This window comes from Drosophila albomicans, chromosome 2R, assembly GCF_009650485.2.
Source record: "Drosophila albomicans strain 15112-1751.03 chromosome 2R, ASM965048v2, whole genome shotgun sequence".
Classification (NCBI taxonomy): Eukaryota; Metazoa; Arthropoda; class Insecta; order Diptera; family Drosophilidae; genus Drosophila; species Drosophila albomicans.
In genome coordinates, this window is record NC_047631.2 from 28,884,348 (window position 1) to 28,908,747 (window position 24,400).

The 24,400-nt window shown below is 41.4% G+C and overlaps 8 protein-coding genes across 9 annotated transcripts; 4 read left to right on the plus strand and 4 right to left on the minus strand.

The window, feature by feature from the left end:
- The first annotated feature begins 22 nt into the window (after positions 1–22).
- On the plus strand, positions 23–3,510 carry LOC117573691 (BTB/POZ domain-containing protein KCTD3). Its single transcript, XM_034257052.2, has 3 exons — positions 23–529; positions 634–2,041; positions 2,105–3,510. Exons 1-3 carry the CDS (start codon positions 468–470, stop codon positions 2,945–2,947), a joined length of 2,313 nt encoding a protein of 770 aa, XP_034112943.1. The 5' UTR covers positions 23–467; the 3' UTR covers positions 2,948–3,510.
- LOC117573690 (bromodomain-containing protein DDB_G0270170) lies at positions 3,503–9,039 on the minus strand. The gene is made up of 8 exons (XM_034257051.2): positions 8,528–9,039; positions 8,208–8,402; positions 7,939–8,060; positions 7,448–7,876; positions 7,239–7,379; positions 6,468–7,105; positions 6,133–6,412; positions 3,503–5,131 (listed from the first exon to the last, which is right to left on the minus strand). The coding sequence occupies exons 1-8, from the start codon at positions 8,650–8,652 to the stop codon at positions 4,278–4,280; spliced, it is 2,784 nt and encodes a 927-aa protein (XP_034112942.1). The 5' UTR covers positions 8,653–9,039; the 3' UTR covers positions 3,503–4,277.
- A 48-nt stretch (positions 9,040–9,087) lies between these two features.
- On the minus strand, positions 9,088–10,816 carry LOC117575715 (alpha-2-macroglobulin receptor-associated protein). The gene is made up of 5 exons (XM_034260052.2): positions 10,496–10,816; positions 10,227–10,442; positions 9,910–10,120; positions 9,485–9,846; positions 9,088–9,425 (listed from the first exon to the last, which is right to left on the minus strand). The coding sequence occupies exons 1-5, from the start codon at positions 10,721–10,723 to the stop codon at positions 9,297–9,299; spliced, it is 1,146 nt and encodes a 381-aa protein (XP_034115943.1). The 5' UTR covers positions 10,724–10,816; the 3' UTR covers positions 9,088–9,296.
- A 139-nt stretch (positions 10,817–10,955) lies between these two features.
- Positions 10,956–12,410, minus strand: LOC117575224 (BTB/POZ domain-containing protein KCTD9). The gene is made up of 3 exons (XM_034259351.2): positions 11,702–12,410; positions 11,515–11,646; positions 10,956–11,453 (listed from the first exon to the last, which is right to left on the minus strand). The coding sequence occupies exons 1-3, from the start codon at positions 12,245–12,247 to the stop codon at positions 11,139–11,141; spliced, it is 993 nt and encodes a 330-aa protein (XP_034115242.1). The 5' UTR covers positions 12,248–12,410; the 3' UTR covers positions 10,956–11,138.
- A 68-nt stretch (positions 12,411–12,478) lies between these two features.
- Positions 12,479–14,086, plus strand: LOC117575223 (Golgi to ER traffic protein 4 homolog). The gene is made up of 2 exons (XM_034259350.2): positions 12,479–13,042; positions 13,103–14,086. The coding sequence occupies exons 1-2, from the start codon at positions 12,623–12,625 to the stop codon at positions 13,763–13,765; spliced, it is 1,083 nt and encodes a 360-aa protein (XP_034115241.1). The 5' UTR covers positions 12,479–12,622; the 3' UTR covers positions 13,766–14,086.
- A 605-nt stretch (positions 14,087–14,691) lies between these two features.
- LOC117573488 (E3 ubiquitin-protein ligase MARCHF5) lies at positions 14,692–17,389 on the plus strand. Of its 2 annotated transcripts, XM_034256716.2 has the most exons (4): positions 14,692–14,854; positions 14,937–15,585; positions 16,005–16,201; positions 16,263–17,389. In XM_034256716.2, the coding sequence occupies exons 2-4, from the start codon at positions 14,983–14,985 to the stop codon at positions 16,783–16,785; spliced, it is 1,323 nt and encodes a 440-aa protein (XP_034112607.1). In that variant the 5' UTR covers positions 14,692–14,854; positions 14,937–14,982; the 3' UTR covers positions 16,786–17,389. The 2 variants fall into 2 exon arrangements, with proteins under 2 accessions (XP_034112607.1, XP_034112606.1); XM_034256715.2 differs by having other exon boundaries at positions 14,728–15,585.
- A 1,579-nt stretch (positions 17,390–18,968) lies between these two features.
- Positions 18,969–22,442, plus strand: LOC117573490 (uncharacterized). Its single transcript, XM_034256718.2, has 2 exons — positions 18,969–19,196; positions 22,135–22,442. Exons 1-2 carry the CDS (start codon positions 18,981–18,983, stop codon positions 22,306–22,308), a joined length of 390 nt encoding a protein of 129 aa, XP_034112609.1. The 5' UTR covers positions 18,969–18,980; the 3' UTR covers positions 22,309–22,442.
- A 164-nt stretch (positions 22,443–22,606) lies between these two features.
- Positions 22,607–24,396, minus strand: LOC117573489 (E3 ubiquitin-protein ligase TM129). Its single transcript, XM_034256717.2, has 2 exons — positions 23,747–24,396; positions 22,607–23,536 (listed from the first exon to the last, which is right to left on the minus strand). Exons 1-2 carry the CDS (start codon positions 24,377–24,379, stop codon positions 22,967–22,969), a joined length of 1,203 nt encoding a protein of 400 aa, XP_034112608.1. The 5' UTR covers positions 24,380–24,396; the 3' UTR covers positions 22,607–22,966.
- Positions 24,397–24,400: the final 4 nt, after the last annotated feature.

Here is a 24,400-nt window from a genome sequence, read left to right on the forward strand (position 1 = left end):
TACAGTTTAAACTCACATTTCTGCAATCAGCTACATTTCAAATGACTCGCTCGCGCCAAACAGCGTTGCCAGACGCATCAAGCCACTTGTGACTGCCATTCACAGTACAACGAAAACCAACGTCAACAAAAACACACTCACTTGCCTCGCACAGTTTACAAACATATGCATATGGTGATGTGAAGGCAGTTTGTGTATGTGGGGCATTTGTATATTTGTGTTGCAGTGCAGCAAATAAAAAGAAAACGTAATTCCAAAAATAAAGTGTAACGAAATTAAGTAGAGGGCTCTACTCACTGCACTCGCAGTCGTCAGCGGGCCAACAACATAAAAATTAGTGAGCCCAACAATAATTCGAAGCCACACAAGGAAAATATTGAAGACGACGTTGATAGTTTTGTGTTGTGCATTTGTTGCTGTTGTCGTTGCTGTGACTGTTGCTGCTGTTGCAGCTGTGATTAGTTGGCATGTCCTACTTTATGCACAGCGCCAGCAGCGATTTAGTTAATCTCAATGTGGGCGGTCAACGGTGAGTTTTTGAAGAGTGCATTTGAACTTTATTTTTTGTTGATGACGCATAATGTGAGACAAAGACTGATAATCCCCCCTTCCCCTACCCCCGTGCGGTTGCAGCTTCTCAACTTCCAGACAAACGCTTACGTGGATACCGGACACATTCTTTACAGCGCTCCTAAGCGGTCGCATCTCAAGTCTGCGTGATGAACACAATGCCATCTTCATTGATCGCGATCCGACGCTCTTTTCCATTATTCTCAACTACTTACGCACTAAGGACATCGACATAAAGCATTGTGAAATTCGCGCGCTGCGTCATGAGGCGGAGTATTATGGCATCACTCCGTTGACTAAACGTTTGGCGCTCTGCGAGGATCTCAATCATTCCTCATGCGGCGATGTTTTGTTCTATGGCTTCCTGGCAGCGCCTGCTATGCCGCCCAATGATGCACTGCAGCAACAACAACAGCAGCAGGAAGCTGCCATGGAATCGCGTCCTGGTTCCATGGTGCGTGTGCCCGAAACATCGTCCGCCTCGGCATCGCGTCATTCATCAACACATTCGCGCAACTCGTCGTGGGATTTGCGCTGCGGTCGCGCCAACAACTCAAGTGGCGCCTCCAGCTCCAATACCGGAGGCTGGAATGCCAACGGAGGCGCGAGCCATTCCCGCAATGCTTCACTCGATTTTATGCGGCATTCACGCAACTCCAGCGCGGATCTAAACAAAGTTATACGCAACGAAGTGGGACTTGTCTTCAGTCCCACTCAGAGCTCCAACTGGACGCCACCATTGCGAGTGCAACTTATTAAAGCACATCAGAATTGGATTGCTGTGGCGTATGCGCATTTTGTGACCTGTTATCGAGTCAAGGATTCCAATGGCTGGCAACAAGTGTTCACCTCACCGCACATCGATGCGGCAATCGAACGCATTGCCATCAACTCGAAGGTGAACACATCGACAGCTGAACCGTTGCCCAGCAAAATGATTGCCATCTCCTATGGCAGCCAGATACGATTGTGGAGCATCCAAGAAGGCGGCAACAAGACGGACATTGGCACCTTTAATCTGCATGTGCGTGTGGAGTATTTATTCTTCATTGGCAGCCAGCTGGTGGCGTTGTCCTCCTCGGGCAAGATTGGCGTCTGGCACGCCATGACACAACACTGGCAAATCCAGGATTTGGTGCCTGTTTTATCCTTTGATTCGGCGGGTTCGTTTCTACTGCTCGGATGCAACAATGGCTCGATATATTACATTGATATGCAAAAGTTTCCATTGCGCATGAAGGACAACGATTTGCTGGTCACTGAACTGTACAAGGATGCCAACATGGATCCCATTACTGCTATCTCTGTGTATCTAACACCCAAGACATCGAGTATTAGTGGTAATTGGATTGAGATTGCTTATGGCACCAAGTCGGGAGCGGTGCGCATTATAGTGCAACATCCGGAGACGGCGGGACATGGGCCACATCTCTTCGAGACATTCTTTGTGCATCAGAGTCCCATTACAAAGGTAAAAACTAGTTAATCCCTTAGTTTAAAGCACTTACTTTCAACCCAAACTATTTGTTTGCAGGTCATGTTATCAGAGAAGTATTTGGTCTCCGTTTGCAGCGAGTATCATCACGTGCGCACCTGGAGTTTGACACGTTTCCGCGGCATGTTGTCCACGCAACCGGGCTCCACGCCGGAGGCCAGCTTCAAGATCGTTTCCCTAGAAGCCACCGACAGCAATTACAGCTATGCGGCTGGCAATGATTTCGGTCCCTATGGCGACTATGATGACATGATCTTTGTGCAGAAAGTTGTGCCCGAAACGAATCAACTCTACGTGCGTTTGGCTTCGAATGGCGATCGTGTTTGTGTTGTGCGCTCCGTTGATGGCTCCACAATCTCGGCATTCTGTGTGCACGAATGCGAAGTCTCGTCGCGAATGGGCTCGAGATTCATATTAACCGGACATTGTAATGGGGCGATACAGATGTGGGATTTGACAACGGCGCTGGCGCTGGCGGCCAAGGATGAGCCGCAGCAGAAAACCTCGGGCGGACCCGACACCAACGAGCTTCTCCGCCTACTTGACCAGTGTGAAATCAGCAATTCATCATGCTCAACACCTTGTATGTCGCCGTGTCTCTCGTCTCTTATGGGGGGAGGAGCCAACGGCGGCGGCATGGCCATCCATAATCCCATTGCCCGAATGAAAGCCAGCAACATAGCGCTGCTCAATCGTGAATCACAACAGCAGCAGCAGCAACCACTGCAAGCGCAACCACCAGCAGGAGCGCAGTTGCCTCAGGTGGCACAGGCAGCAATGCCTGTTGTTGTCATGCCACAACAACAGCAACAGCCGCAAGTGCAACCTGCTGTGGCAGCATTGGCAGCTGGTGTGGCAGCGCAACCGGGCGAGAATGAATGAAACGTGGAAGCGGCGTTTTCGGCGCTTGTCGGGCGCGTTTCATCGTTTACACTGCAGCGTTGCAGCTTGATCTTTGATTATCAATTCATATTCCTGCAGTTTGTGCTCTGCGCCATCATCTACATTTGTGTAATGCGCTCACGTGCCTCCTCCGCCTCCGTCTCCGTCTCTGCCTCATCGTCATTAAGTGCTGCGGCGGATGGGGCACACAAAGTGGGAGACGAGGCGCAACAGGGAGATGATGGTTGACTTTTTAAACTGACTGCATCCGGCAGCCGGCATTTACACGTAAAATGAAATAATCTCCCATTATACATATATACTACATTATACTATTACTATTATTATTATTATTGTGCTCGATGTGGTTGCGAAATGCAATTTGATGCGCGTCATGTTATTATCATGTCTGTGTGTGCTATTGTAAGACCCGTAAAAAAGTATAAAGTAAACCGTAAACATAATCGTAATTGTAATTCATAAAATCGTAATGAGTAATGAGTAATGCGTAATCTGTAAAGGCAACAAAAACTAAATAAAATACGTATGCAAACATTGTGAAAGTCATCAATAATTTATTCAACTCGGTAGCTTAAGTGTAATTCTTTTGTTTCTGTTGCTCGAATACTTGCAAGTTAAAAGTTTAAAAAAACGGAGCAGCACAAAATGCCAACATATAAAAATATATATATATGTATATTATGTATATGTATTTTATAATCTACAACTTCCTTCGTTCTTCGTTCTTGCTGCGAATCTAATCAATTTTCAAGAATAAAACAAATCTCTTATTTAAACTGCGCGCTTTGTTCGTGCCATTTTTAAATTGAACTAAATTAGGACGCACACTGGGCAAAACTCTTTGTGGTTTTTGTTGTTTTCGTGTAGATATAGATAGTACTTATAAATATATTTATATGTGTGGTGTCAAGCGTTGCGCTATCGCTTTAAATACATATGTGTTAGGGAAGGGGAGCAAAGTTAATTATCGAAGTAAACATACAAATACTTTGTACATGGAGTTTTTCTTTGCTTTCCTTAAACATTTTCTTGTGTTGTCTGGTGTTGTTATCTATTACTTAGTCTAGCAACTAGCTAAAGAGTCTAAAGAGCAAAAACGATATGAAGCATGAGAGAGTTGTTTGTGTGTTGTTGTGTGCAAAAGGTCTATGAACTGCGTCGAGTGCTGTGCATTCCAATTTATGATATGTGCATAAAAATTGCTAAGCAAAATAAAAACAAAAACAATTTGTGTGGCTGCTTCCTATGTTTGTGTTGCTGTTGTTGTTGTTGTTGTATTGCAAACGAGATCCAGCTCTCCTCTTAAATGCTACACTTGAAAGTAATCATCGACCAGCAACTGATCGCTGGGCGTGCTCAACTCTGGACTCAACGGGCTGTTCGCCTGCGTATTGTTATCCGATTCCAGACGCTCATAGGCATGACTGCTGCTGCTGTTGGTGTTGCTGCTGTTGTTGCTGCTGCTATTGTTGCTGCTGTTGTTAGCCGTCGTTGTTGTTGCTGTGGCATTCAGATAGCATACCGACTCGTAATTGGGATCCGTTTCACTGCCCGTGCCCGTCAACGATTCGTATTGCGATGAAACCGGCGTTGAGCTCACATTGCTAGTGGTGCTTGTGGTCACCGTAATCATCGACAAACTCGTGGCCATCGACGAGGAATTGATTGAACTGGGCGATGCCAACGTGGCCGCATTCTCCGCAATGCGCGCATAATGATCCGTTTCACTCGCTGCCTTTGTCTCCAATATGCTGGCATAATTATGATTGGCATCGGCACCCGGTATCGTGCTATAGCCACCGCTGCTGTCGACAGCATCGCCGCCACCAGGTGGCCGCTTCTTCTCCAGCACTTTAGCATAGCCATCGTCGGAATGGGCACGACTCTTGAGCACCTCGTAGTTGGGATCATAGTCGGACTTTTTGGCATCATCATCGTTGTTGTGGGGCGTTGAATGCAGTTGCTCATAGCCAGGATCGTTGTTGGTGTTGCTAGTCTTACTACTGCTGTTGTTGTTGTTGTTTGGGGGCTGACACGGTGGGCAGTTAATAGTCTCATAGTGCTTTGTGCTGCTGGTGCTGGGCGTAATGGAAGTCAATTGGACGCTGCTGCTGCCGCTGCTAATGCTGCTGCTGGGATTGTGAATCGTCTGACTTGAAGCGGCTAAACGGGAATAAGAAAATCGATTAGTTGTCGTTTAAAGCAAGCAGTTTGAAGCTAATTTTAAATCATATTAAACGCAGTTATGAAGATAATAAACAAAGTAAAAGAATGTCGTAAAAGAAGCTATTCAAAAAGTCGATGGAATAGGTTGGAAAAGTAAAATATAAATAAATTTAAAAAAGGAAACACAGATAAACTTAATTTTTCTTCGAAGATCCCATTCAAAACAATATTGGAAACATATTTTGAATATAAAGAAAATACGTAGAAAAATAAAATGGAACTCACCAAGAAAATTTAGTTTTCAATGAAAAGAATAAAGTTCACTTGGTTAAATTAGAAAATTAAAAAGTAAACTTTCTTTGGAGTTAATACTAAAAAAGGAAATAAATCAAGCTATGAAATTATTTCATTTCAATAGAATTTATAATTTCAATAAATTTAGAAGAATTGCAACAATGGCAACAGAGAAAACTTGAAGTATGAAGATTTTACCAAACAATAAAATATGTTGACAATAATCATATTCAATAAATTTTTGTAAACTGGTTTAAACTGATATGTTAAATTGATTGTTGCCTTATTTTACAATGATTTTTTAATAAATTAATAAGTTACGCAACAAAAATTGCATTCAACTTATATTAAACTGACTTTTGGCATTAAAAACCCAATTATAATTATAATTTTTATGACTAATTTAAAAAGGCGCAGCAGTAAATTGTGTGAAAACGAAATAAAAATCAGCTAACAAAAGCGCACATTTAATTTGCATACTAACCAGACAAAACCTGACGAAATTGTCGCGTTAATTTCATTGTCGCGTTAATTTCTCATTTGGGCAAATCAACTAAATGATTTTTTTTGGGAGGAATTTGAGTGAAATATAGTTGTGGAAAGCAAGACACAAAGCAGAGAGAGAGGAGACAGATAGATTGGTTTGGTTTGGTTACACACTGGGAGACAAAGAAGCTTAACTCAATTGACTGCTAGATGGTTACCTGCTTCCTGTTGTCGCTCCTTCTGCAGCATATTGGCGGCATAACAATCCGATTTGCGATTCTCATGCGGCAGCTGATGATGTTGATGGTGCTGAGCCAGATTCTGACCATCGGCTGGTATCGTTTCATAGCCATGATCCTTTGCCGTATAACTGTTGCTGCGCACGCGACTTTTGTCGCCGGCTGAAGATGAAGTTAACAACGCTGCCGCCGCGCTGTCCAAGGGACTAACGCCAAGCGCCTCCGGTTGATGCGAGGAGAATTTGTGCTTTTTCATCACCTAAAAGTAATTGAATATTAAATGAAATTCATTTCGATTTAAAGCATTAACTTACCTTGGCATACATGCCTTCGATGTTGCGGCTGCCCTCCACATCCTTGGAGGGACTGAGACTCTTGCTATGCTTGCGCTGCGGCGATGCATCGCTTGCTTCATTGGCATCATTTGAGCTGCCATCGCCGCCAGCTTCAATTACCGATATCACCGAACTGCGACCCGATGTTAAATTGCTGCTACTTGCTGCAGAATGCAAATGATGTTGTCCCGATTGACTGAGACTTGCTTTTGGTGTCGGCGGCAGTGGTGAGTTGGCCTGACGTTTCTCTGGCTTCGGTGAGCCAAGATTGCACACGGAAGAGGATGAGGACGCTTGTCGCGAATGCATTTGTGCGCGTAAACTGTCCACATGCGGTGGCACTGGACCCGCGTGCTCCATGCTGCTGCTGCTCATCCGATGCGTTGATGCATTGCCAGCGCTGTGATTCAACGTTGACAACTGTTGTCCACTGCTTGACAGCGATGAATTATTGCCCGCTGACAAGTTGCTACTGTTGTTGATCTCAACGGCGACCACAATGGGATTCAATTGCATCGGCTGGATTTGTGCGTAGGTCTCGGAGCCGCTGGTATAGATATCGGTGGCATTTGGAATGTGACGATTGTTGGGATCCTCAATGGCCGCATAGGTTTCATCTGTAAGAAGTTTAAAGTGAGTAAAAAGGCAAGCTTGGTGTCGGAACTGACTAGGAATATATGAAAGTACTCTATGGAGTTAGAGACGCTTTCTTCTGCCTGGCAAATACATTCCAAGTTTGTTCTAGCTTACCCGAATCATCGGAGACTGTAGCATAATGAGAATCATTGACATCGCGCGTTAAAGTTGCATTTCTGGCCGTCAGTTTGCTCGCTGGCTGCTGTGCCAATATATTCGCCAAAGGTTCGCGCACGCTGATGCTTGTATAACCCTCTGTGGATGACAAATAAGTTAGTTACAATATTATAAGTGACAATATTAAGACTTTTCACTGCACTTACTGGACGAATCCTGCGAGTCGCCGCTAAAATGCTGGTTGGCTATCGGTGGCGTCATATAAGGCAGATCCTGGCTGGCCGAGATCATGCCTGCTATAGCTGAAGCAGCTGGAATCTCCACCTGTGGCGTCGCATCATCATTCAAATGCTGGGTGGAACCCGCACTCAATTGCGAACCGCGTTGCACTGAATCGGTGCCATGCTCTTGAGTGCTGGAAGTTGCTGCTGTTGCTGCGGTGGCTGCCACAGCCGCAGCTGCCGCGCTGGAAGTGGACGGTGCATTGAGTTGCGCATAAGGATGCTCGGTGGCACGCACTTTGGCATAATCATGCGGTATGCCTTTAACACGTGAATACGGTGAGCTAACATCGTCCGCCTGACTGATCGAACTATGCTGCGAGACGCTCGTCTGTTTCTTCAGACTGGGTTGAGCTGAAAGTACAGAATTGCATTTAAAAACTGATTCTAAGCAAGGAATATTTCAAGCTACTAACGACTCTGATTATGCGCATTGGCCAGCTGTTTGTCGGCCACTGTTTCGTACAGTTCCGAGCCATTGTCCTGCTGCTCCGCCACTGGAATGTCCGGCAAACTGCGATGCGCTGCCGTGCTGGAACTGCAAAAAGAAATTCCATTAATATAGCTATGCGGGTTGCTTTATATATATTGCTTATGGCATGGAATTTTTATTATCGTGGAGGGAAGTCGTATGAAGTCATGAATCATACTTTGCTCAAAAGTTGAAATACAGTTTTCTACGCACCGTTTCTCGGAGTCTGCATTGGACACCGTGGAAGCATTGAGCTCCGCTTGTGATTCGCTGTTGTGCACCAAACTATTACTGGTTGCCACAGCTGTTGCAGACACCGCTGTTGCACCATTGTGGCCGCTGTTGAGCACAATGATTTCGTCGGGATTCTTCAGCTTGACCATGCCCTCGAGACCCAGCAAATCATTTCTGCAAAATGCATAGAAATTAGTTAAAGTTTTATGCTTCTTTTGGCGCGAGTGCAACGATGTGGAAACTTTCACTACGCCCCACTGGGGCAGAAAGCGGTCTATGTGCTGTGTGTCTGTACTCACTTGGGTATGCTTTTCTTGCAGCACAGACAATTGAAAAACATTACAATCAATGTTAGCGTCAGATTGAGGGTCACAAGCAGATAAGTATAGGCTTCCAAATTGCCAAATTTTGGTGTCTCAACCATGCCTACAATTTGTTTTGTACTCTCTACGCACTATTTGTTATTGTTATTTGTATATTAGCTTAGCACATATCTACTGATCGTTTAGCCATTGCACTTTACGTATTCGCAAACACTTAGCAACTGTTTTACATTGTTTTTTATTTTGATTTTTATTTTGTGTATTTCGCTACTTTCTTGTTGCAGTAGATTGCAATGTTATTTACGATTTTTCCATTCCATTTTTGAATGCCATTCACCCAGAATGTGCACACGCTGGCAAGCAGGCAGCAAGAAAAACACAACTGGGTGGCAGCGCTGAAACGCACTCAGTGCACTGCAAAAAATATTTTATAGCATTTTTTATTTAATTTATTTTAATTTTCCTTCATCTATTTAATTTGATTCTTTTTGATCATACATTTTATTTTGAAATAAAAAAGACAACAAATTCGGAAATTCTACTTCATTCTCATTTTAATTCAATTTTTTGGGTTAAACATTAATATAAATGCTGCTTGAGAGCTGCCTATTTTGGTATAAAAAATAGTAAGCTAAATTAGTTTGTGCTAAACTAAACAATTGCTTCAGAGATTAATTGCACTTAAAATCTAATTTGCTCGCTTGACCATGTCATGGTTTCAATATCAATCTTTCGACTCTAAAAATTAGAGTTCTGTGTGCTTGAAGATGGTTTTCTCAATATTCTCCTGAAGTTTTTCAACTTTGCGCGTTTGTTTCTTCAGCTGATCCTCCATGTCTTCAAAACGATTGCTCTTATCCTTGTGCTTCTCATCCTAAAATGACACAAACATTATTAAGCTTAAAATAGAGAGGTATTTTTAACGCTCATCACCTTGTATTTCTCTTTGTGCAACGCGTGCTCAGCATGCAAATGACGCAATTTTAGCAAACGACTCTCGAAATGATGCAGCTCGGTCTTAATGGAAGCCAGTTCCTTATCCGTAAAATTACTTGCTTGTGCCACACGCCACAAACCCTGAACCTTGGGTTCAATAAAGTCCTGGCTGTGTGGTCCAGATGATACTAGACGTTCCAAGCGATCATAATGATCCTTAATACCTGTATGATGACCGCGCAGAGAATTCAAATCATTCTGGAATTTCTGCACATTTTGCTGATGTGAGTTTATTTCATTCTCGTTGGGATCATTCGATATGAGATTATAATTATCCAAATCCTCAGTGTTAATGGCATCTAAATAGCGATTTTAATGAAATTAGGACTTTGTTTTTTATTGTAAGTTTAGTTTAAGCTTACTTTCATGTTTGTCAGTGTCCATGGTGCCAACTTGTTCTAGCAAACTATAGTAGACATCCACCTTGTCTTGATGATGGTCAAACTCTTGCTTCAACGATTTCAATTCGTCAGCCGTGAAGCCAGAGAGCTCTGCCTTTTCCCATAGCCTATTCAGTTTCTTATCTTTGAAAAGACTTTTGTTCTTGTGACGCTCCTCGGGATCGTGGAATTTCTATAGGTATAACAAGAGAGTTAAGAAAAATGCACTCGACAGTAATCTCAAAATCCCTTCTAAGATCTCTCTACCGGGTATTGTAATTTTTTGTTTGGTGGCCTACCTTATAGGGCTTTATTTTCTCCACATCCTGTGTGTCGTCAAAGTGTTCCAGCAAATCGTAGCTACTCATGATGCCAATTAACTTTTGCCGCAATTCGTTTTCTTTGATACCATCTTTATCCTTCACTTGGCTACTAATTTGCTTCCACGTAATCTCCTCCTTATCATGTATCTTTAACTCCATGTACAGCGATTTGATTTTGCTCTCAGTCAAGCGCTAAATGAGCAACAGTGTAAATAAAACATCTTACTTTAATAATTTGCACTTACATTTTGCGCCTTGGCCCAGACGAGATTCAATTTGGCCATCCGAAATGGTCGCTGGAGATTCCGAATTTCCGGCTCATATTTCTCGTTGATGACTTGTTTGAAATGCGGGTCATTTGCCTCTTTGCTATATTTTTTGCTCTGTTTCTTGTCGGCATTTGCACATTGCGTTGCAATTAAAATGCAAAAGGCCACAAGTGCCACAATAGACAAGTGACACGTTTTCGTCATAATTCTTCTGTAGCAAAAAAAAACCGATCAAATCTTCCAGCTAGCTGTTCTTCCTCCTCCACTGAGAAGCTCGTCTCGCAACAAGTCTCCAGCGTAGTGTGGCCATACAATTTATAGCGCTGCCACATTGATACTTCGTTATCGATATGCAAATCGACTCTGTTTAAAGCAGAGTTGCTTTTGCTCTACAGCCGGCGCGTCAATTTAAATTCAAACCATATATATAGGCGTATTTAATACTGTTTTATTAATCGTTCTAAGTTGATATATACAATTCGGTATTTACAAATATTAAGTTAAGACCGCAATTTCAGCTACGCTCACATACATAATTCGCATAACCCCAATGAAGATAATAATAATAATTGCACATTGTGATGTCCTTTCGAGTTGTTTTCGAGTTTTGATTTCTAAATCAACGTATGGCCTGTGACATGTGTAGTGGCGTCACCATCAGCGCCAGCTCGGCATCTTTCAGATTGGCACCACGTAAATTGGCCTCCTGTAAGTCGCTGCCCGACAAATTGCAACGCTCTAAATCAGCGCCAGCCAAAACTGCTGCTCTTAGATTGCAATTCTTCATGTTGGCATTCTTGAGGTTGGCCACGCGTAAATTAACGCCCGCCATGTTGCTGCCCTCCAGGCAGGCGCCCTTAAGATTTACGCCCTCCAGATTGGAGCGAACTCCTGTGGGATCTTCAAAGTTGCAGCCTCTTAAGTTGGCGCCCTCCTTTAAGAGAGAAATGTTAGTTATCGGTGCCGATTAATCATCGTTATTGTTACGACGTTACCATATTAGCGCAGAGTCCGCGCACTGACACCAACTGAGCGCATTCCAGATTCGCATTCTGAAGATCTGCGCGTTCCAAACAACAATAATTGAGATTTGTGTGTGACAAATTGCAGCGCGACATATTGGCGTACTATTAGAATATAAGATACATATAGTAAAAGTTAATTTTTATCTTGGTTACCCACCTTAAAGTTAATGTTGCGAAAGTCGAGCTTGCGTAGATCGGCGCCAGCCAGATTAACACCCTGGAAACGCAGCTCTGTGATTGAGGGAGTCTGAATGATGGCTTTTATCACCTCCATGCGAGTCAAAGGTCTGTCATCGACCAATTGCTCCTGCTCGCCTAACTTTTCCTCAAGGTGCGTGACCAGCGAGTATATGCCAAAGAAACGCGCCTCCTCCAAAACACCTTTAATGCTGATATGACTTTCACACACGAATTCGCCGTGACGCAGGTAATTAATTATAGGCTCAAAATACCGAGCACTGCGATCGATTAAATAAGCTCCCTGCTCATCACGTTCACTGGGCATCATGCCGCCAGCATCCTGCAGAAACATTCGAGCCAACATTGAATCCGGTTCGCGGCCCACAAGCGTATCAATTGTTGTTGTATAAATTTTACCACCAACATTCAGTTTTATCCATTTATTTGTTGAAAAATTGTTGTGTGTTGCGACGGCTGGAACAACAGCATTACATGTACTTTCTGGCGTTCCATCGCTTTCCATTTGTTTTCTTCTTTAAATTTTGCGTATTCTTGTTTTGTTGTGCTCACTTTGTTTCGCGTTTTTTGTTGCTGCAAATTTTCTTTGAGTTGCCTCTTGCGTTTTGTTTGTTTGTCCGTGCGAAAATGCATTGGGGTGGCAGCACTGTTCGACAGCAATCGCTATCGTTGTGGTGGCAACGCCTTATGCACAGCCATCGATATGTACACGCAATCATAATCGATATGTGCTAGCGATAAAGTATCCATAAATAATCTTTATATTATTGAGAAAAATTCACAATCACTCATAGGTCACAACATAACATAACACAACATAAGTGTAAATAATTATTTGGAAAAAGTGATATTACAACTACTATTACTATTACAAAAGAACATGCCCACGGCCGAAGCCGAACGTCCTGCTGCCAGCGGCAGCGGTAGCAGCACCACCACAAGCTCCTCATCCAACACGGCCGCCAATCAGCGCGGTGTCAGCCGCGTACTTGCCAAATTGTCGCATTCGTTGGCCGAAGGAGAATATTACGAGGCCCACATGATGTATCGAACATTATATTTTCGATATACTGCCCAAAAACGTTACGAGGACTGCTTAGAATTGTTGTACGATGGTGCACAAAAGCTCATCGAAAAAGAGCAGGAGAGCAGTGCTGCCGATTTGTGTTTATTGCTATTGGACACACTGGAAAAGCGTGGTGCCATTGCCGAAGATGTTGATAACTTTCAGTGGGTGCCACGACTGGGCGCCTTAATACGTGGCCTCAGCGCCACGACAGTGGAACGTGAAACGCTTATTGTAAGTAGAACTGAAACCATAGTTGTTACCACTTTGCAATTGATTTTTCTACGAAATTAGCAACGCGTTGTCAAGTGGAGTACGGCATTGCATGGACAATTTGGTCATCCATTGTTGCATAAACTGATTGCGCACGTCTTTTGGGCCGAAGGCAACATTGAGTCAGCACGTCATCATTACTTGCTCGCCCAGGATGGCAGTCTCTGTGGTCGCGTCCTCATCGAGATCAGTCAAAACAAGGGCTTCCAAAGCGAAGTGGATTTGTTTGTGGTGCAAGCTGTGTTGCAACAATTATCGTTGAAGGATCGCAAGACCGCGGAGGAGACATTCATCGAGTACACACGTTATCATCCGAAATTGTTGCGACATGCGTTTCCCTACAAGGAACCGCTGGTGAATTTCCTCTACTTTCTGTTTCGTCTCATCGAAACGAAGAGTGTGACGGGTTTTCGTGCTCTGCGAAAACTTTACGATCCCTCCCTGAAGCGCGATACATCATTTCACAAATATCTGACGAAAATCGGTGTCATATACTTTGATGAGCAGCCGGAACATGTGCACACTGGACCCGCCGGACTTGGCGGTATGTTTGGCGATATATTCAATCGTTTGATGCAGGGTTTCGATGATGATGATGATGAACAGCAGCAACAGCATCAAAGCAGCAGACCTGGACAGCAGCAGAGACAACGACAACAAAATGCAAGCAATGAGCTCGATTAGCGGCAAATTCAATTAAAATTTTTTGCTACTTATACAACGGGCTTTCTTTATAATGTTATCATATAAACCACATACATATATATATTTGCTAAAATCTAAACTTTAATAGAAACTGTGCAACGCACATATCATTTTTAATGGTGTGGGTGGCTGTCGCTTCAAAAGTTTCCTTAAAATGCCTCAAAAGGCGTATGAAGAAAAAAAATAATTGTATTGTGATTGTGTTGAATAATTAATTGATTTTTAACATTTTACTGTAAGGTAACAAAACTAAATTAATAGTGCTTCAAGTCGATTGGTCCATAAATTGTAAAATTAAAAAATAACTAAAAGTGAAATTTGAACTGAAAACCCGTTTTTAAAGAGTTGTATTTGAAGTTTCAAAATGTCAAGGTAAATTTGAGTTTGCTCTACTCTCTTGGCAGCACTGGTTACAGACTAGGTATCGATTGCAGTGCCGCTCGTATATTTGGCTGTCGATAACGATACTAACATTACTCATATCTATTGGAATGTGGTGTATATTTTTTTTCGGTATTTTTTTAGCATCATGGTGCCGAAATTTGCAATGTTTGCTTCACCTCCCATTCGTACGCAAACAAATTCCGTTACGAGTTTTTCAAACCGTAATTTTCCCAAAACCTTTTTTTTGAAAAACTCGCAATTTTTATGAATGAGTTAGCATAAAAGTTATAATCGCGTGCTTTTCATTTTGGTAAATCTCATTTGCGTTAAAACGTAATATTTTTTAATTTTTCACTTGTGGTCACACCCTGAAAAGTAAAACAGCTTTAAGAAAGCTCTTTTTTAAGAAACAAAAAGTCTAAAATTAAATTAAAAGAATAATTTTTCAATAATAAATGAATTTTTAACAGATGTTGGCTGCAACAAAACATCGATGTTTGCTATAAAGAAATCGATGTTTTTCAAAATTATAAAAACATCGATGCATCGATAGTGCCATCGACGTTTCTCCACCTCTACGCTCTCCTCGAATGGAAAAAGTTGGAAAGAAAAAATTAAAAATAAATATATGAAATCGAGTAGGCTGTGGTGAAACAAAACATAAGTTTACAAATAAATTAGCGAGTAAGTTGATACGATTCGTAACTTGTTAATTGACCAAACCAAGAATGCATAAGAATTCGTGTAAATGGCGTGTTATTGACAGAAGCAGCAACAGCAGCGGCAGCAGCAGCAGCAGCACTATTATTATTATGGATGATAAAGCAACAGCAGCGCCCACTGCAGACGCCGCGACCGAGACCGAGAAAGAGACAGAATTAGCAACAGAGGCCGGCAATAATGAAATTTCATCAGTCACCGCCGCCGCCGTCGCCGCTACCGCCGCACACACAACAGTCACCGTGGAGCCCTTGCCAACGACCTCCAAGTTGCCTCATCAGCAAAACCTCAAAACGGATGTGCTAGACACAAGCAGTAGCGGTGCTATTGCAGTGGATGCCTCAGTGGATACGGAACGGTGTTGTTGGATCTGCTTTGCCACCGATGAGGATAATCGTCTGGCCGCTTGGGTGCAACCCTGCCAATGTCGCGGCACCACCAAGTGGGTGCATCAGAGTTGCCTCTATCGCTGGATCGATGAGAAGACACAAAAGGGCAATGCGTTGCGTTCCGTGTCCTGTCCACAATGTCAAACGGAGTACATCATTGTGTTCCCGCAAATGGGCAGACTGGGCGGCGCCTTGGAGGCCATGGACAATGTGGTGAAGCGATTGAGTCCGTTTCTGGCTGCGGGATTCTTCGTGGGCTCGTTGTACTGGACGGCAGTCACCTATGGTGCTGTTACTTTTCTTCAGGTGGGTGTCAAGTGCATCAAATATATGTCTGTCTGTCTGTCCATCCGCTTGAACATCTCATTGTAAGGGACTAGAAGAGCTAGTCCTATAAAAATGATGATAACTCTCGTACAACTTCAATGCAAGTAAGGTATTCTTAAGATTTCGACCACGCCCTTTTTCGTCCTCTGAAATTAGAGCAGCTTATACACTAGCTTATATAAATTAAAATAAAATTATAATCTAATAATTTTATTAGAAGAAAAGAACTAGCATGTATTTTTAGACCCGCTTACCTACATATAGAGTAGCTACAAGAAATGTGAACAATTGTGAAAGGCAACATCTAAGACAATATGCCAGACATATATTTGAATTTTGTTTTCTTATTGAACTTTTAGTCTAGTATGTATATTATTAATATTTTATATTCCCTGCAGATTGTGGGCCATGAGCATGGCATGTCTATTATGGAAGCGGGTGATCCGCTTATTCTGCTCATCGGTCTGCCTGCCATACCAGTTGGCCTTATTCTGGGTAGACTCATCCGCTGGGAGGATGCGTTGTTGCGTTTGATACGCAATCGTGGAACCGTCATGCGCAAATTTCCCTTCGTCAACTTCATCTACCCGAATCTGTAAGTAGATCAGTAATCGAAAAATCCACTTCATAAATAGTATTCCTTTTTGAATTTGCAGTAATCAGGAAGAGGAACCGCCCACATCATCGAACCCGGCAACGCCTGCGTTATCCGATCCCGTATCAGCCACTCGCATCTTTTGCGGTGCTCTGCTGTTGCCCACAATCTCGTGCATTGTGGGTCGCATCCTTTTCGATTCGGTTGAGAATACATTGCATCGCACACTGCTCGGCGGCCTCACGTTCATTACGGTCAAAGGGATGCTGAAGATCTATCTGAAACAGAAGCAATATGCGCGTCGCAAGAAGCGTCGTATTGTCGATTATACAGAGGAGAATATACGGAATTTTATGCATCGCAGCAATAACAATAGCAATGCTGCTGCTGGTGGCGGCGGTGGCGCCACAGGACTTGCGGCTGGCGCACGTCATCATCATCATCAACAGCAGCAGCAGCAGCCAGTGCTGCCAATGTCGCGGCTGGCCGCTGCTGCAGCCGCTGCTCGTGAACGGGAACGTGATCGTGAACGAGAACGTGAACGGGAACGGGAATTGGAGGTGAATGGTGACAGCGTTGTTTGAATTTGCAAAATGGACACACTCAATTGAATTGCAGCAATTGATAATTCATATATGTATGACAAATACTTCTTGTTCAAAATAGTTTCGTTTTTGCTTTAAGTTCAAATTTGTTTAGAATCCCCAAAACAAAAAAAAAAACAAAACCAAAACTGAAAAAACAAATCCACACATTTCTTCAGCTGGAAACTCTGAAAAAAAACCCAAAATTCAATGTTAAATATTTTGACGACGATGACTATGAATGATGATGTACAATGGGCAGCAGCTGTTGCACGTTGCTTGGCCAAAATTGTTTGTTAACAATACACACAAGAGAAATCAAATTGCACTGTCCATTTAGCTAATAATAAAAATATATGTATAACTATTATAATATGCTAAACAAAAAAAAGCTATGCTAAATACAATACGATTATATATATATATAACTAACTATATATAGACATCACTTGATATACTTATATTATGCTTCCACACAAAACTTTGAATTTATGTTGATCACATCTTTTTGTAAACACTCTAAAACTCTACTACAAAATTGCCTATGTAAATAAAACCAACAACAAACCCTGTGGCTGTGGGTGGGTTTATAAATGAAATTTAATCCACCAGCGATTCTCGACTCGAAATTTAATTAACTTTTTTTGTTGTTGTGGCTGCAAGGTGCAAATTTTCAGATTAGATAAGCTCCATGAAAATGTGTGAATAATTTGTTTATTTAAATACATATATAATATCGCAACTTGGACTTGGGCTAAACCATTGGATGAGTCATCAAGATAATGAACCCGCTTTGCAATTGTACTTGAACCCTTCTTGAAGATGATTGAGAAGTAGGAAGAGGAGGAGGAGAGCAGCACCATCATCATCATCATCCCATCGTATCGTATACACAGACACACACAAAAGATACAGTTAAAGACCCCGGACAAAGTGAATGCTCCAAAAAGCGATCTAATCATTTATAATTGTTAGCGACTCTCGAGTGTTTGTTTTGTCTATTTGCGCTTATCATCGACAACACACGAGCTCTCTGCTGCTAGATGATATCTACAATATATCTAGGTATGAGTGTGTCTGTGTGTGTACATATAGAAAATACAAATGTAGCCAAAACGTAGACTTCTTGTTGAGCCACAACGACTCGATGAATGCGCTAAGAAAACGCAGCTTAAAGAGAGCTTTGAACGTAGCAAGGCAGAGAGTGCAGTTGAACGTGCAAAGAGCGAGAGCGGGGTGTTGAGAATACTCATTAAGCTATGTTGTTCTCTCCCGCTCTCTCTTTGAGATGACAGCTATAATCTACTACACTCAAGTGTTGTATCTAATCAACACAAATCGAATTGCAGCGCATTGGGTTTGTCTGCCTAGCTGCACCCCTTTGACGTCAACTCAAGCACTACAAATACACGCGCAATATTCGCACACACACTACGCACAGCCAGCCGCCAGGTGATTTATGTGTGAATTGCAATTGTGTGAGTGTGAGTGTATATGGCCCACCTGTTTGGCTTTTCAGGAGCAATCACACGCTCTTGGATTCACAGCAGTTGAAAGATTTCTTGCTGCTTTCTTTCGCTGCCAGCCAAACCACCAACAACAACAACGGCATTAAGAAAAGAAGCAGCAGTAACAACTACAACAATAACAACTCCAACGGGTTGCGTTTGTTCTTTGTGACTGAACGTCCGTTGGGGGCCAAAGGCGGGCATACACACACACACACATACACAACACACTCGCAACACCATAACGTAACGAATCGTGTTGCTTGTCGGCTCTTGTCGTATTGTTGTTGTCGCGCTTGTCACTTGCGTCGACGACGACGACGACGACGTCAGCGACAGCAACTGCGACTGCGACTACTACTACGGTTAATAACAGCGTTGTGTCGGCAGCGGCAACTTCGCAGTCAAACGGTCACCGGCTACCAACACGCATCGCGGCATCTCTTTCTCTCGCGCTTCTGATCCAACTCAAAAGCTGTGAAGCACAAAAAGAAAACAAGCATACTTATGTAGTAAAAAAAACGATATTTAAAATACGAAAAGATTATCGAAACGCGTTTTAAATCGTTATCGAACTATGAACTGAAGTGCAACAAGTGCTACCGAATTGCAAAATTAATTGTAAACAAAAAACGTAACGTTCGATCTCCATAAAGACAAATCAATACTGATCCTGATTAAATCAAAATGAGCAACACGATGACTGCAGCACATGAGCCGACCATGCATTATTTGGACAGCATTTTGAACGAGGAGGAGAAACGTTGCGGCGATCAATATTCGCATCAATGGCGCAATTTCACAATTTCTCGTTCAGGTCGCTTCAGGTCGAAGAACAAGAAACGGGATGTGGTTGATGGCAAACTTTTCGATGGCAGTAATGCCAAGGAAAACAATGATAAGGTGCGTTTTTCATTACCGATTTCTGAAATGGTAATGGGGTTAAACGAAACTGAGAGCTTTTGGTGTTATTCCATTCTCATTTTCAATTTCATTTCATTAGTTATTCGTTATCAGACTGGGTGCTCTATAAAAAAGTATAAAAAATATTATATATCAATGACAATATCGCGATCTAAATAGTGTAAATTGTGTGTGCGTCAACGCTAACGTGATTTCATATATTGGTATAACGTTTTGGTTGTGTGTCTGGGCTTTTATGTGTATTTATAACTGGGTAGAAACTAATCTAGAAAAGGGGTCTTAAGGGTCTCTGTGGTTCGAAAGTCCGCACGTCACTTTCGTGTTTTATTATTTTCGTGTGAAGCGAACAATAACACAAATACAACAACAACAACCGAAAACAACAACAATAAACGGAAATGCTCATTAATAAGAAAACGGAAGTTGTTTTATTGTGATAACAACTCCCAATGCATCCCATCCACAGTCAACATAATAATATAAACACTATTACGATCACTCTCGAGAGCAGCAAAGATCTCCTATACTATATATGTATATATAGCACTCAATGCCATTTGCAAGTCGAGTGAAATCGAAAATTTCCAAGAATACTCGATGGAAGTGTAATAATAACTCACTTCAAGATATTAAAAATTGATGATAAATATTACTCAACTTGAGTCATCTTGAGTTTATTGTAATTATAATAATTAGATGGCGAAGTTGAATCGCATAAATTAACTCTAACTCACTCGTTAGAAAGGTTGACAACATTAAAGTGCTTATGATAATTAACCGACACACTCTAAAAATTATATATCACATCTATATTTGGTGTATAACTAAACGTGTCACTTAAAACACACAATTTTTGCAATGATTTCGTATAGGAAAAGATTAGATTGCAGCAGAAGGGTACTTTTCTTGCTATCATTAAAAAACACAACAAAAAAAAAGAACTCTTTTTAGCCTTGACTGCAATTTTATTTTCTATCTTACGACGCAAATCAACGGAAGAAACGAACAAAGACATTTCGTAACCTGGCCAACAAAGTAAAATCCTTTATTGTGGCTTAATTTGCAGCTCGTAAAAAAAGGGTTGTATATATTTTTAAACAAAAAGCTACCATAAAAAAGAACACGAATATTGCACACTTTTTATGTTGGCTCAACGAAAATAAATATAATGAAATAAAAATAAGTACACAAAGTAAACAAAAAACAGAACTTAGCCGTGTTCAAGCCCAAATAAGCAAGATCAATGGGTTTTTTTTTTTTTATACAAGGTACAAATGTATGTACGTTTGTATCATGAGAAGCGACCGACAAACACACCTTTCTGGAAACTTTATACATCTGTATTTGTTTGCGACGTTGTAAGATGAGTAAAACGACGAAAATTCGCCACTTTGTCATATAATACGAATTCGTATTTCATCTATATATAGTCAACTTGCATACATTGTATATATAACACACATATAAGTGTGTGCATTTTTACAAAGAAAGGGGCGCCATAAAAATTAACAAAAACCCGCCCAACTCTTAACTCGACGGGCACGCGAATTTTGTTTTCTTAATTTTTGGCAAAAGGGGAACTTTCAAGGAGTGATACAGTCAGTGAGGTCGGTCAGTGAGGAGAGTACCGCGGGGAGTCATTACAGACCAGTGCCGGACCAGTTCCCAGGTGGGTGGTGGAAGAGTTTATGAGTGTGTGTGTGTGTTGTCTTGCGCAATAAATGCAGTGACCGATCGATTGCCGGCAACGTTCTCGCTGCGTCATTGTCGGGGCTGTGCATTGAACTTGGTTAATGTTATAAAAGTATAACACATCGAGCATGCACTTAAGATTACACAGATTCTAAGACAAAGTATAAACAATTCTTTTATTCTACTTCAAAGGTACTTTAGGTGCTCTATTTAATTGGGGCTTTTTTTATAGACGTACTTATCAATACCGGTTAGATTTTGAAGTACTGAAAGCAAACCAAAGCACAAGGGTTTTTAAAAAGTAAATAAAAAAAAGGTTTTGGTTTTCCCTAGATACTTTTTAAGGAAGTACGTGCTTCATAGCAAAAGTACTTTTAAGTTTTCGCCTCACCTACAAATATCTTTAAGTAAATATCAATATCGCTAGTTATACCATTTCCTTGATATGAAAACTTAACAATCAAAGAAATCAAAGCGTTTTATGGCCGCCTTGGTGCTGCCCTCGAAATTTTGGAAAACCATATATGGGTTATATATCTGATTATAGTATAGTATAGATTTTGTATAGATAGAGGAAACTCCGATAGTAAGACATGAATTATGACCAAGGTTTTATCAACTAAAAGCACTCAAACAATAAGTACATGTCTACACCGCTATACCACCAATATCAGATATTGCAAAATTTTCTTTTTTTTTTTGCGTTTTAACAGTGCAAAAAACCTTATCAAGAGTGTGAGAGTGAGAGAGAAAGAGCGCAATAACAAAGACAAACCTTTTTGTTATTGTATATAAATGTAGGTAGTATATCAGGTGTGTATGTCTGTCTATAATAATAATATAGGTAAGTGCTTGTGCACGCCTCGACTACTTGACGGGGGCTTTTGCTGTTCTTCTAGTTATTGTTATTGTTGTTACTGTTGTTTCTTGCCACTTGTCAAAAAACAGAAACAAAAACAATAACAAAAAGAGAGCGAGAGAATTATACTTGTGTGCATGTCGATAGCTTGTGTTTGATTAAAATCAGGTGCTAAATCAAAAAAAAAAAAAAAAAAAACTTTTATGTATATATAACTTTTGGAACATGCCGTTTGATTACTTTTTTCTCTGATTGCTGACCCCCCTCCAAAAAAAAGCAACTGAATGATATTCTTATCAGAAGAATAAGCAAACACATGTACTTGGAAGTTTAAACAATGTTCTTCCCTCTTTATGTTCTTTACAGATCTCTGCGCGAAACACAGCGAAATCATCCTCCTATTCAGCAACTCCAACAATTGGAACCAGCAACAACAACACATCGATAGCTCCAACAGCAACAGGAACGACGACGACGTCAGTGCGAAGTCAACGTGACAAAACGGAGAGCTATAAAAGCTTTTACGAAACAAATTTATAGATAGTGTTTGGGGGCTCTATACATCATATGTGTGTATACTATAGCATACTATATATATATATATATATATATAAAGTTATATATAACATTTGTATTACGCTTTATTAAATCAACCTAAGAGTTTATTGCACAACGTTGTGTGGACTATATAAATGTGCAAAAAAAATTGGCAACACAAAAAAGAGAGCAAAACAGAAAAACCGAACGCAATGGGAAGACTAACTATATAGTTCGTATTATTTGTTTTTGCCTTTTTGTGCTTTTTGTGTGTTGTTTTTAGTTGTAATATAGAGAACAGATTGTGGGTCTAATATAGGCACTCGCTAAATATATATATATATACAATACAATATATATTATAGATCGATTGTACTTACTTAGTATATATAAAGTAAAGTTATGAACATTATTATCTCTTTCATGCTTAGATTGTACAAGTATTAAAACGTGATAATTGCACTAAATTGCATTGCATATGCATATGCATATATATCTTTAACTATGCTACATTTACATTTACATAGTACTTATATAATTGTCTTAATTTTTTAGTAAGAAATTCAATTCATCAATCTTAACAATAAAGCATAAGGTTTCTTTTTGAATTCATCAACTGTGTGTTGTTTGTTTTGAGTTTCTTGCTTTTGCCGCTGCCAAATCATGAGGTCTCAGCGTTATTAGCATTGGTTGCCATCGATGGCCTTATATAGCTAACATCGAGAACACAGAATTTGGCACGACACATCGGACAGGTGCATTTCTGTTCCAGCCAAACTTCTCGATCCACATCGCTTTGTCGTGCCGCAAACCAACGAGCCAAACACTCCACACACCACATGGGACGACAATAGCAATTGGAGCAGCAAGCCTCATCGGTTAGCGGTGCTCCGGCCCGATTTAAATCGGCACATTGCTTGTTGATTTTGATATTCGGCTCGGCCAGCATGCAGGCGAAACATTTGTCCGTAATGGGTTCCGAGTTGAAGATGGGATTGAGCGCCACTTGTGCTCGAAACACATCCACAAAACGATCGATAACGCTGCGATGGAATTGTATATTTGAGGGTATGGCAATCGGGCGACGCACACGATCCTCCAGACTACGAAACTCGAGGGCATTGATGCGAATGTGAAAATCAGAGACCCCCTGACGCATTGGACGAACAATGATGCTTATCATTTGCAGCGTATCGTTCTGGTCGTGCTGCGAAATGTTGTACGTTTCCGCCTGTAAGCAAAAAGAATAGTTCTTTATTTAGAAAACGTTCGGGTAACTAATATATTGTAAGTAGTATAACAACAAGCTAGATAAGATGCTTCACAAGAAAATGAAATAATATTGGTGGACGGACCGATGGAAAGTAATTAAAGAGTGGGCGATGTTAAAAACATCCCAGTTTAAGGGATTTAAAAGTAAATATAAATAGCACTTTCATACCTTGGCCACGCTGAGTGTTGTGTTGCTCTGATGAGCGAAATTCACATTGTACATGGTCGTCTTGATGATCCAGTTTTCAGTGGCAATCACAGTGCTAATGGAGTTCAGTTTCCGCTTATAAACATCCTGACGCCGGAATTCGGTGCCAATATCGCTGGACACCGCGCTATAACTATCAGGAGTATTTGAGTATTTTGCCAAGGTTTTATTAATAGGATGACGCCGCCAATTGTGCTGATGCCAATTAAAGATCAAGGCGGGCACAGCGAGCACAGCCAGAACACTGAAGCGTTGTGCCATTTTCCAAGTGAGCGTCTTGAAGGCCACAGCTTCCTGTGGCATTGGAAAATCGGGATCAAGTTCATTGTATTCGAGTGGTTGTTGTGTGGCAAACACTGAGAACTTGAGGCGATGGATGAGGAAATATGTGACGGGCAGGCAGCTGTGAACGAAGAGATTCAGAGAAGTGCGGCGTATGTGATAGCCGACAAAATCGAGATATTCTTCGCCCAGAAACCGCGAGAACAGCTGCTCGATGGTGAAGCCCAAACGTTGGAATTCCTCGGGTGGATAGATGACGCACATACACAGCAGGAAGTAGAACAAATTGAAGAGCAGTTCCGACTCGTCCATGTTGCGAAAAATTTTGAAAGA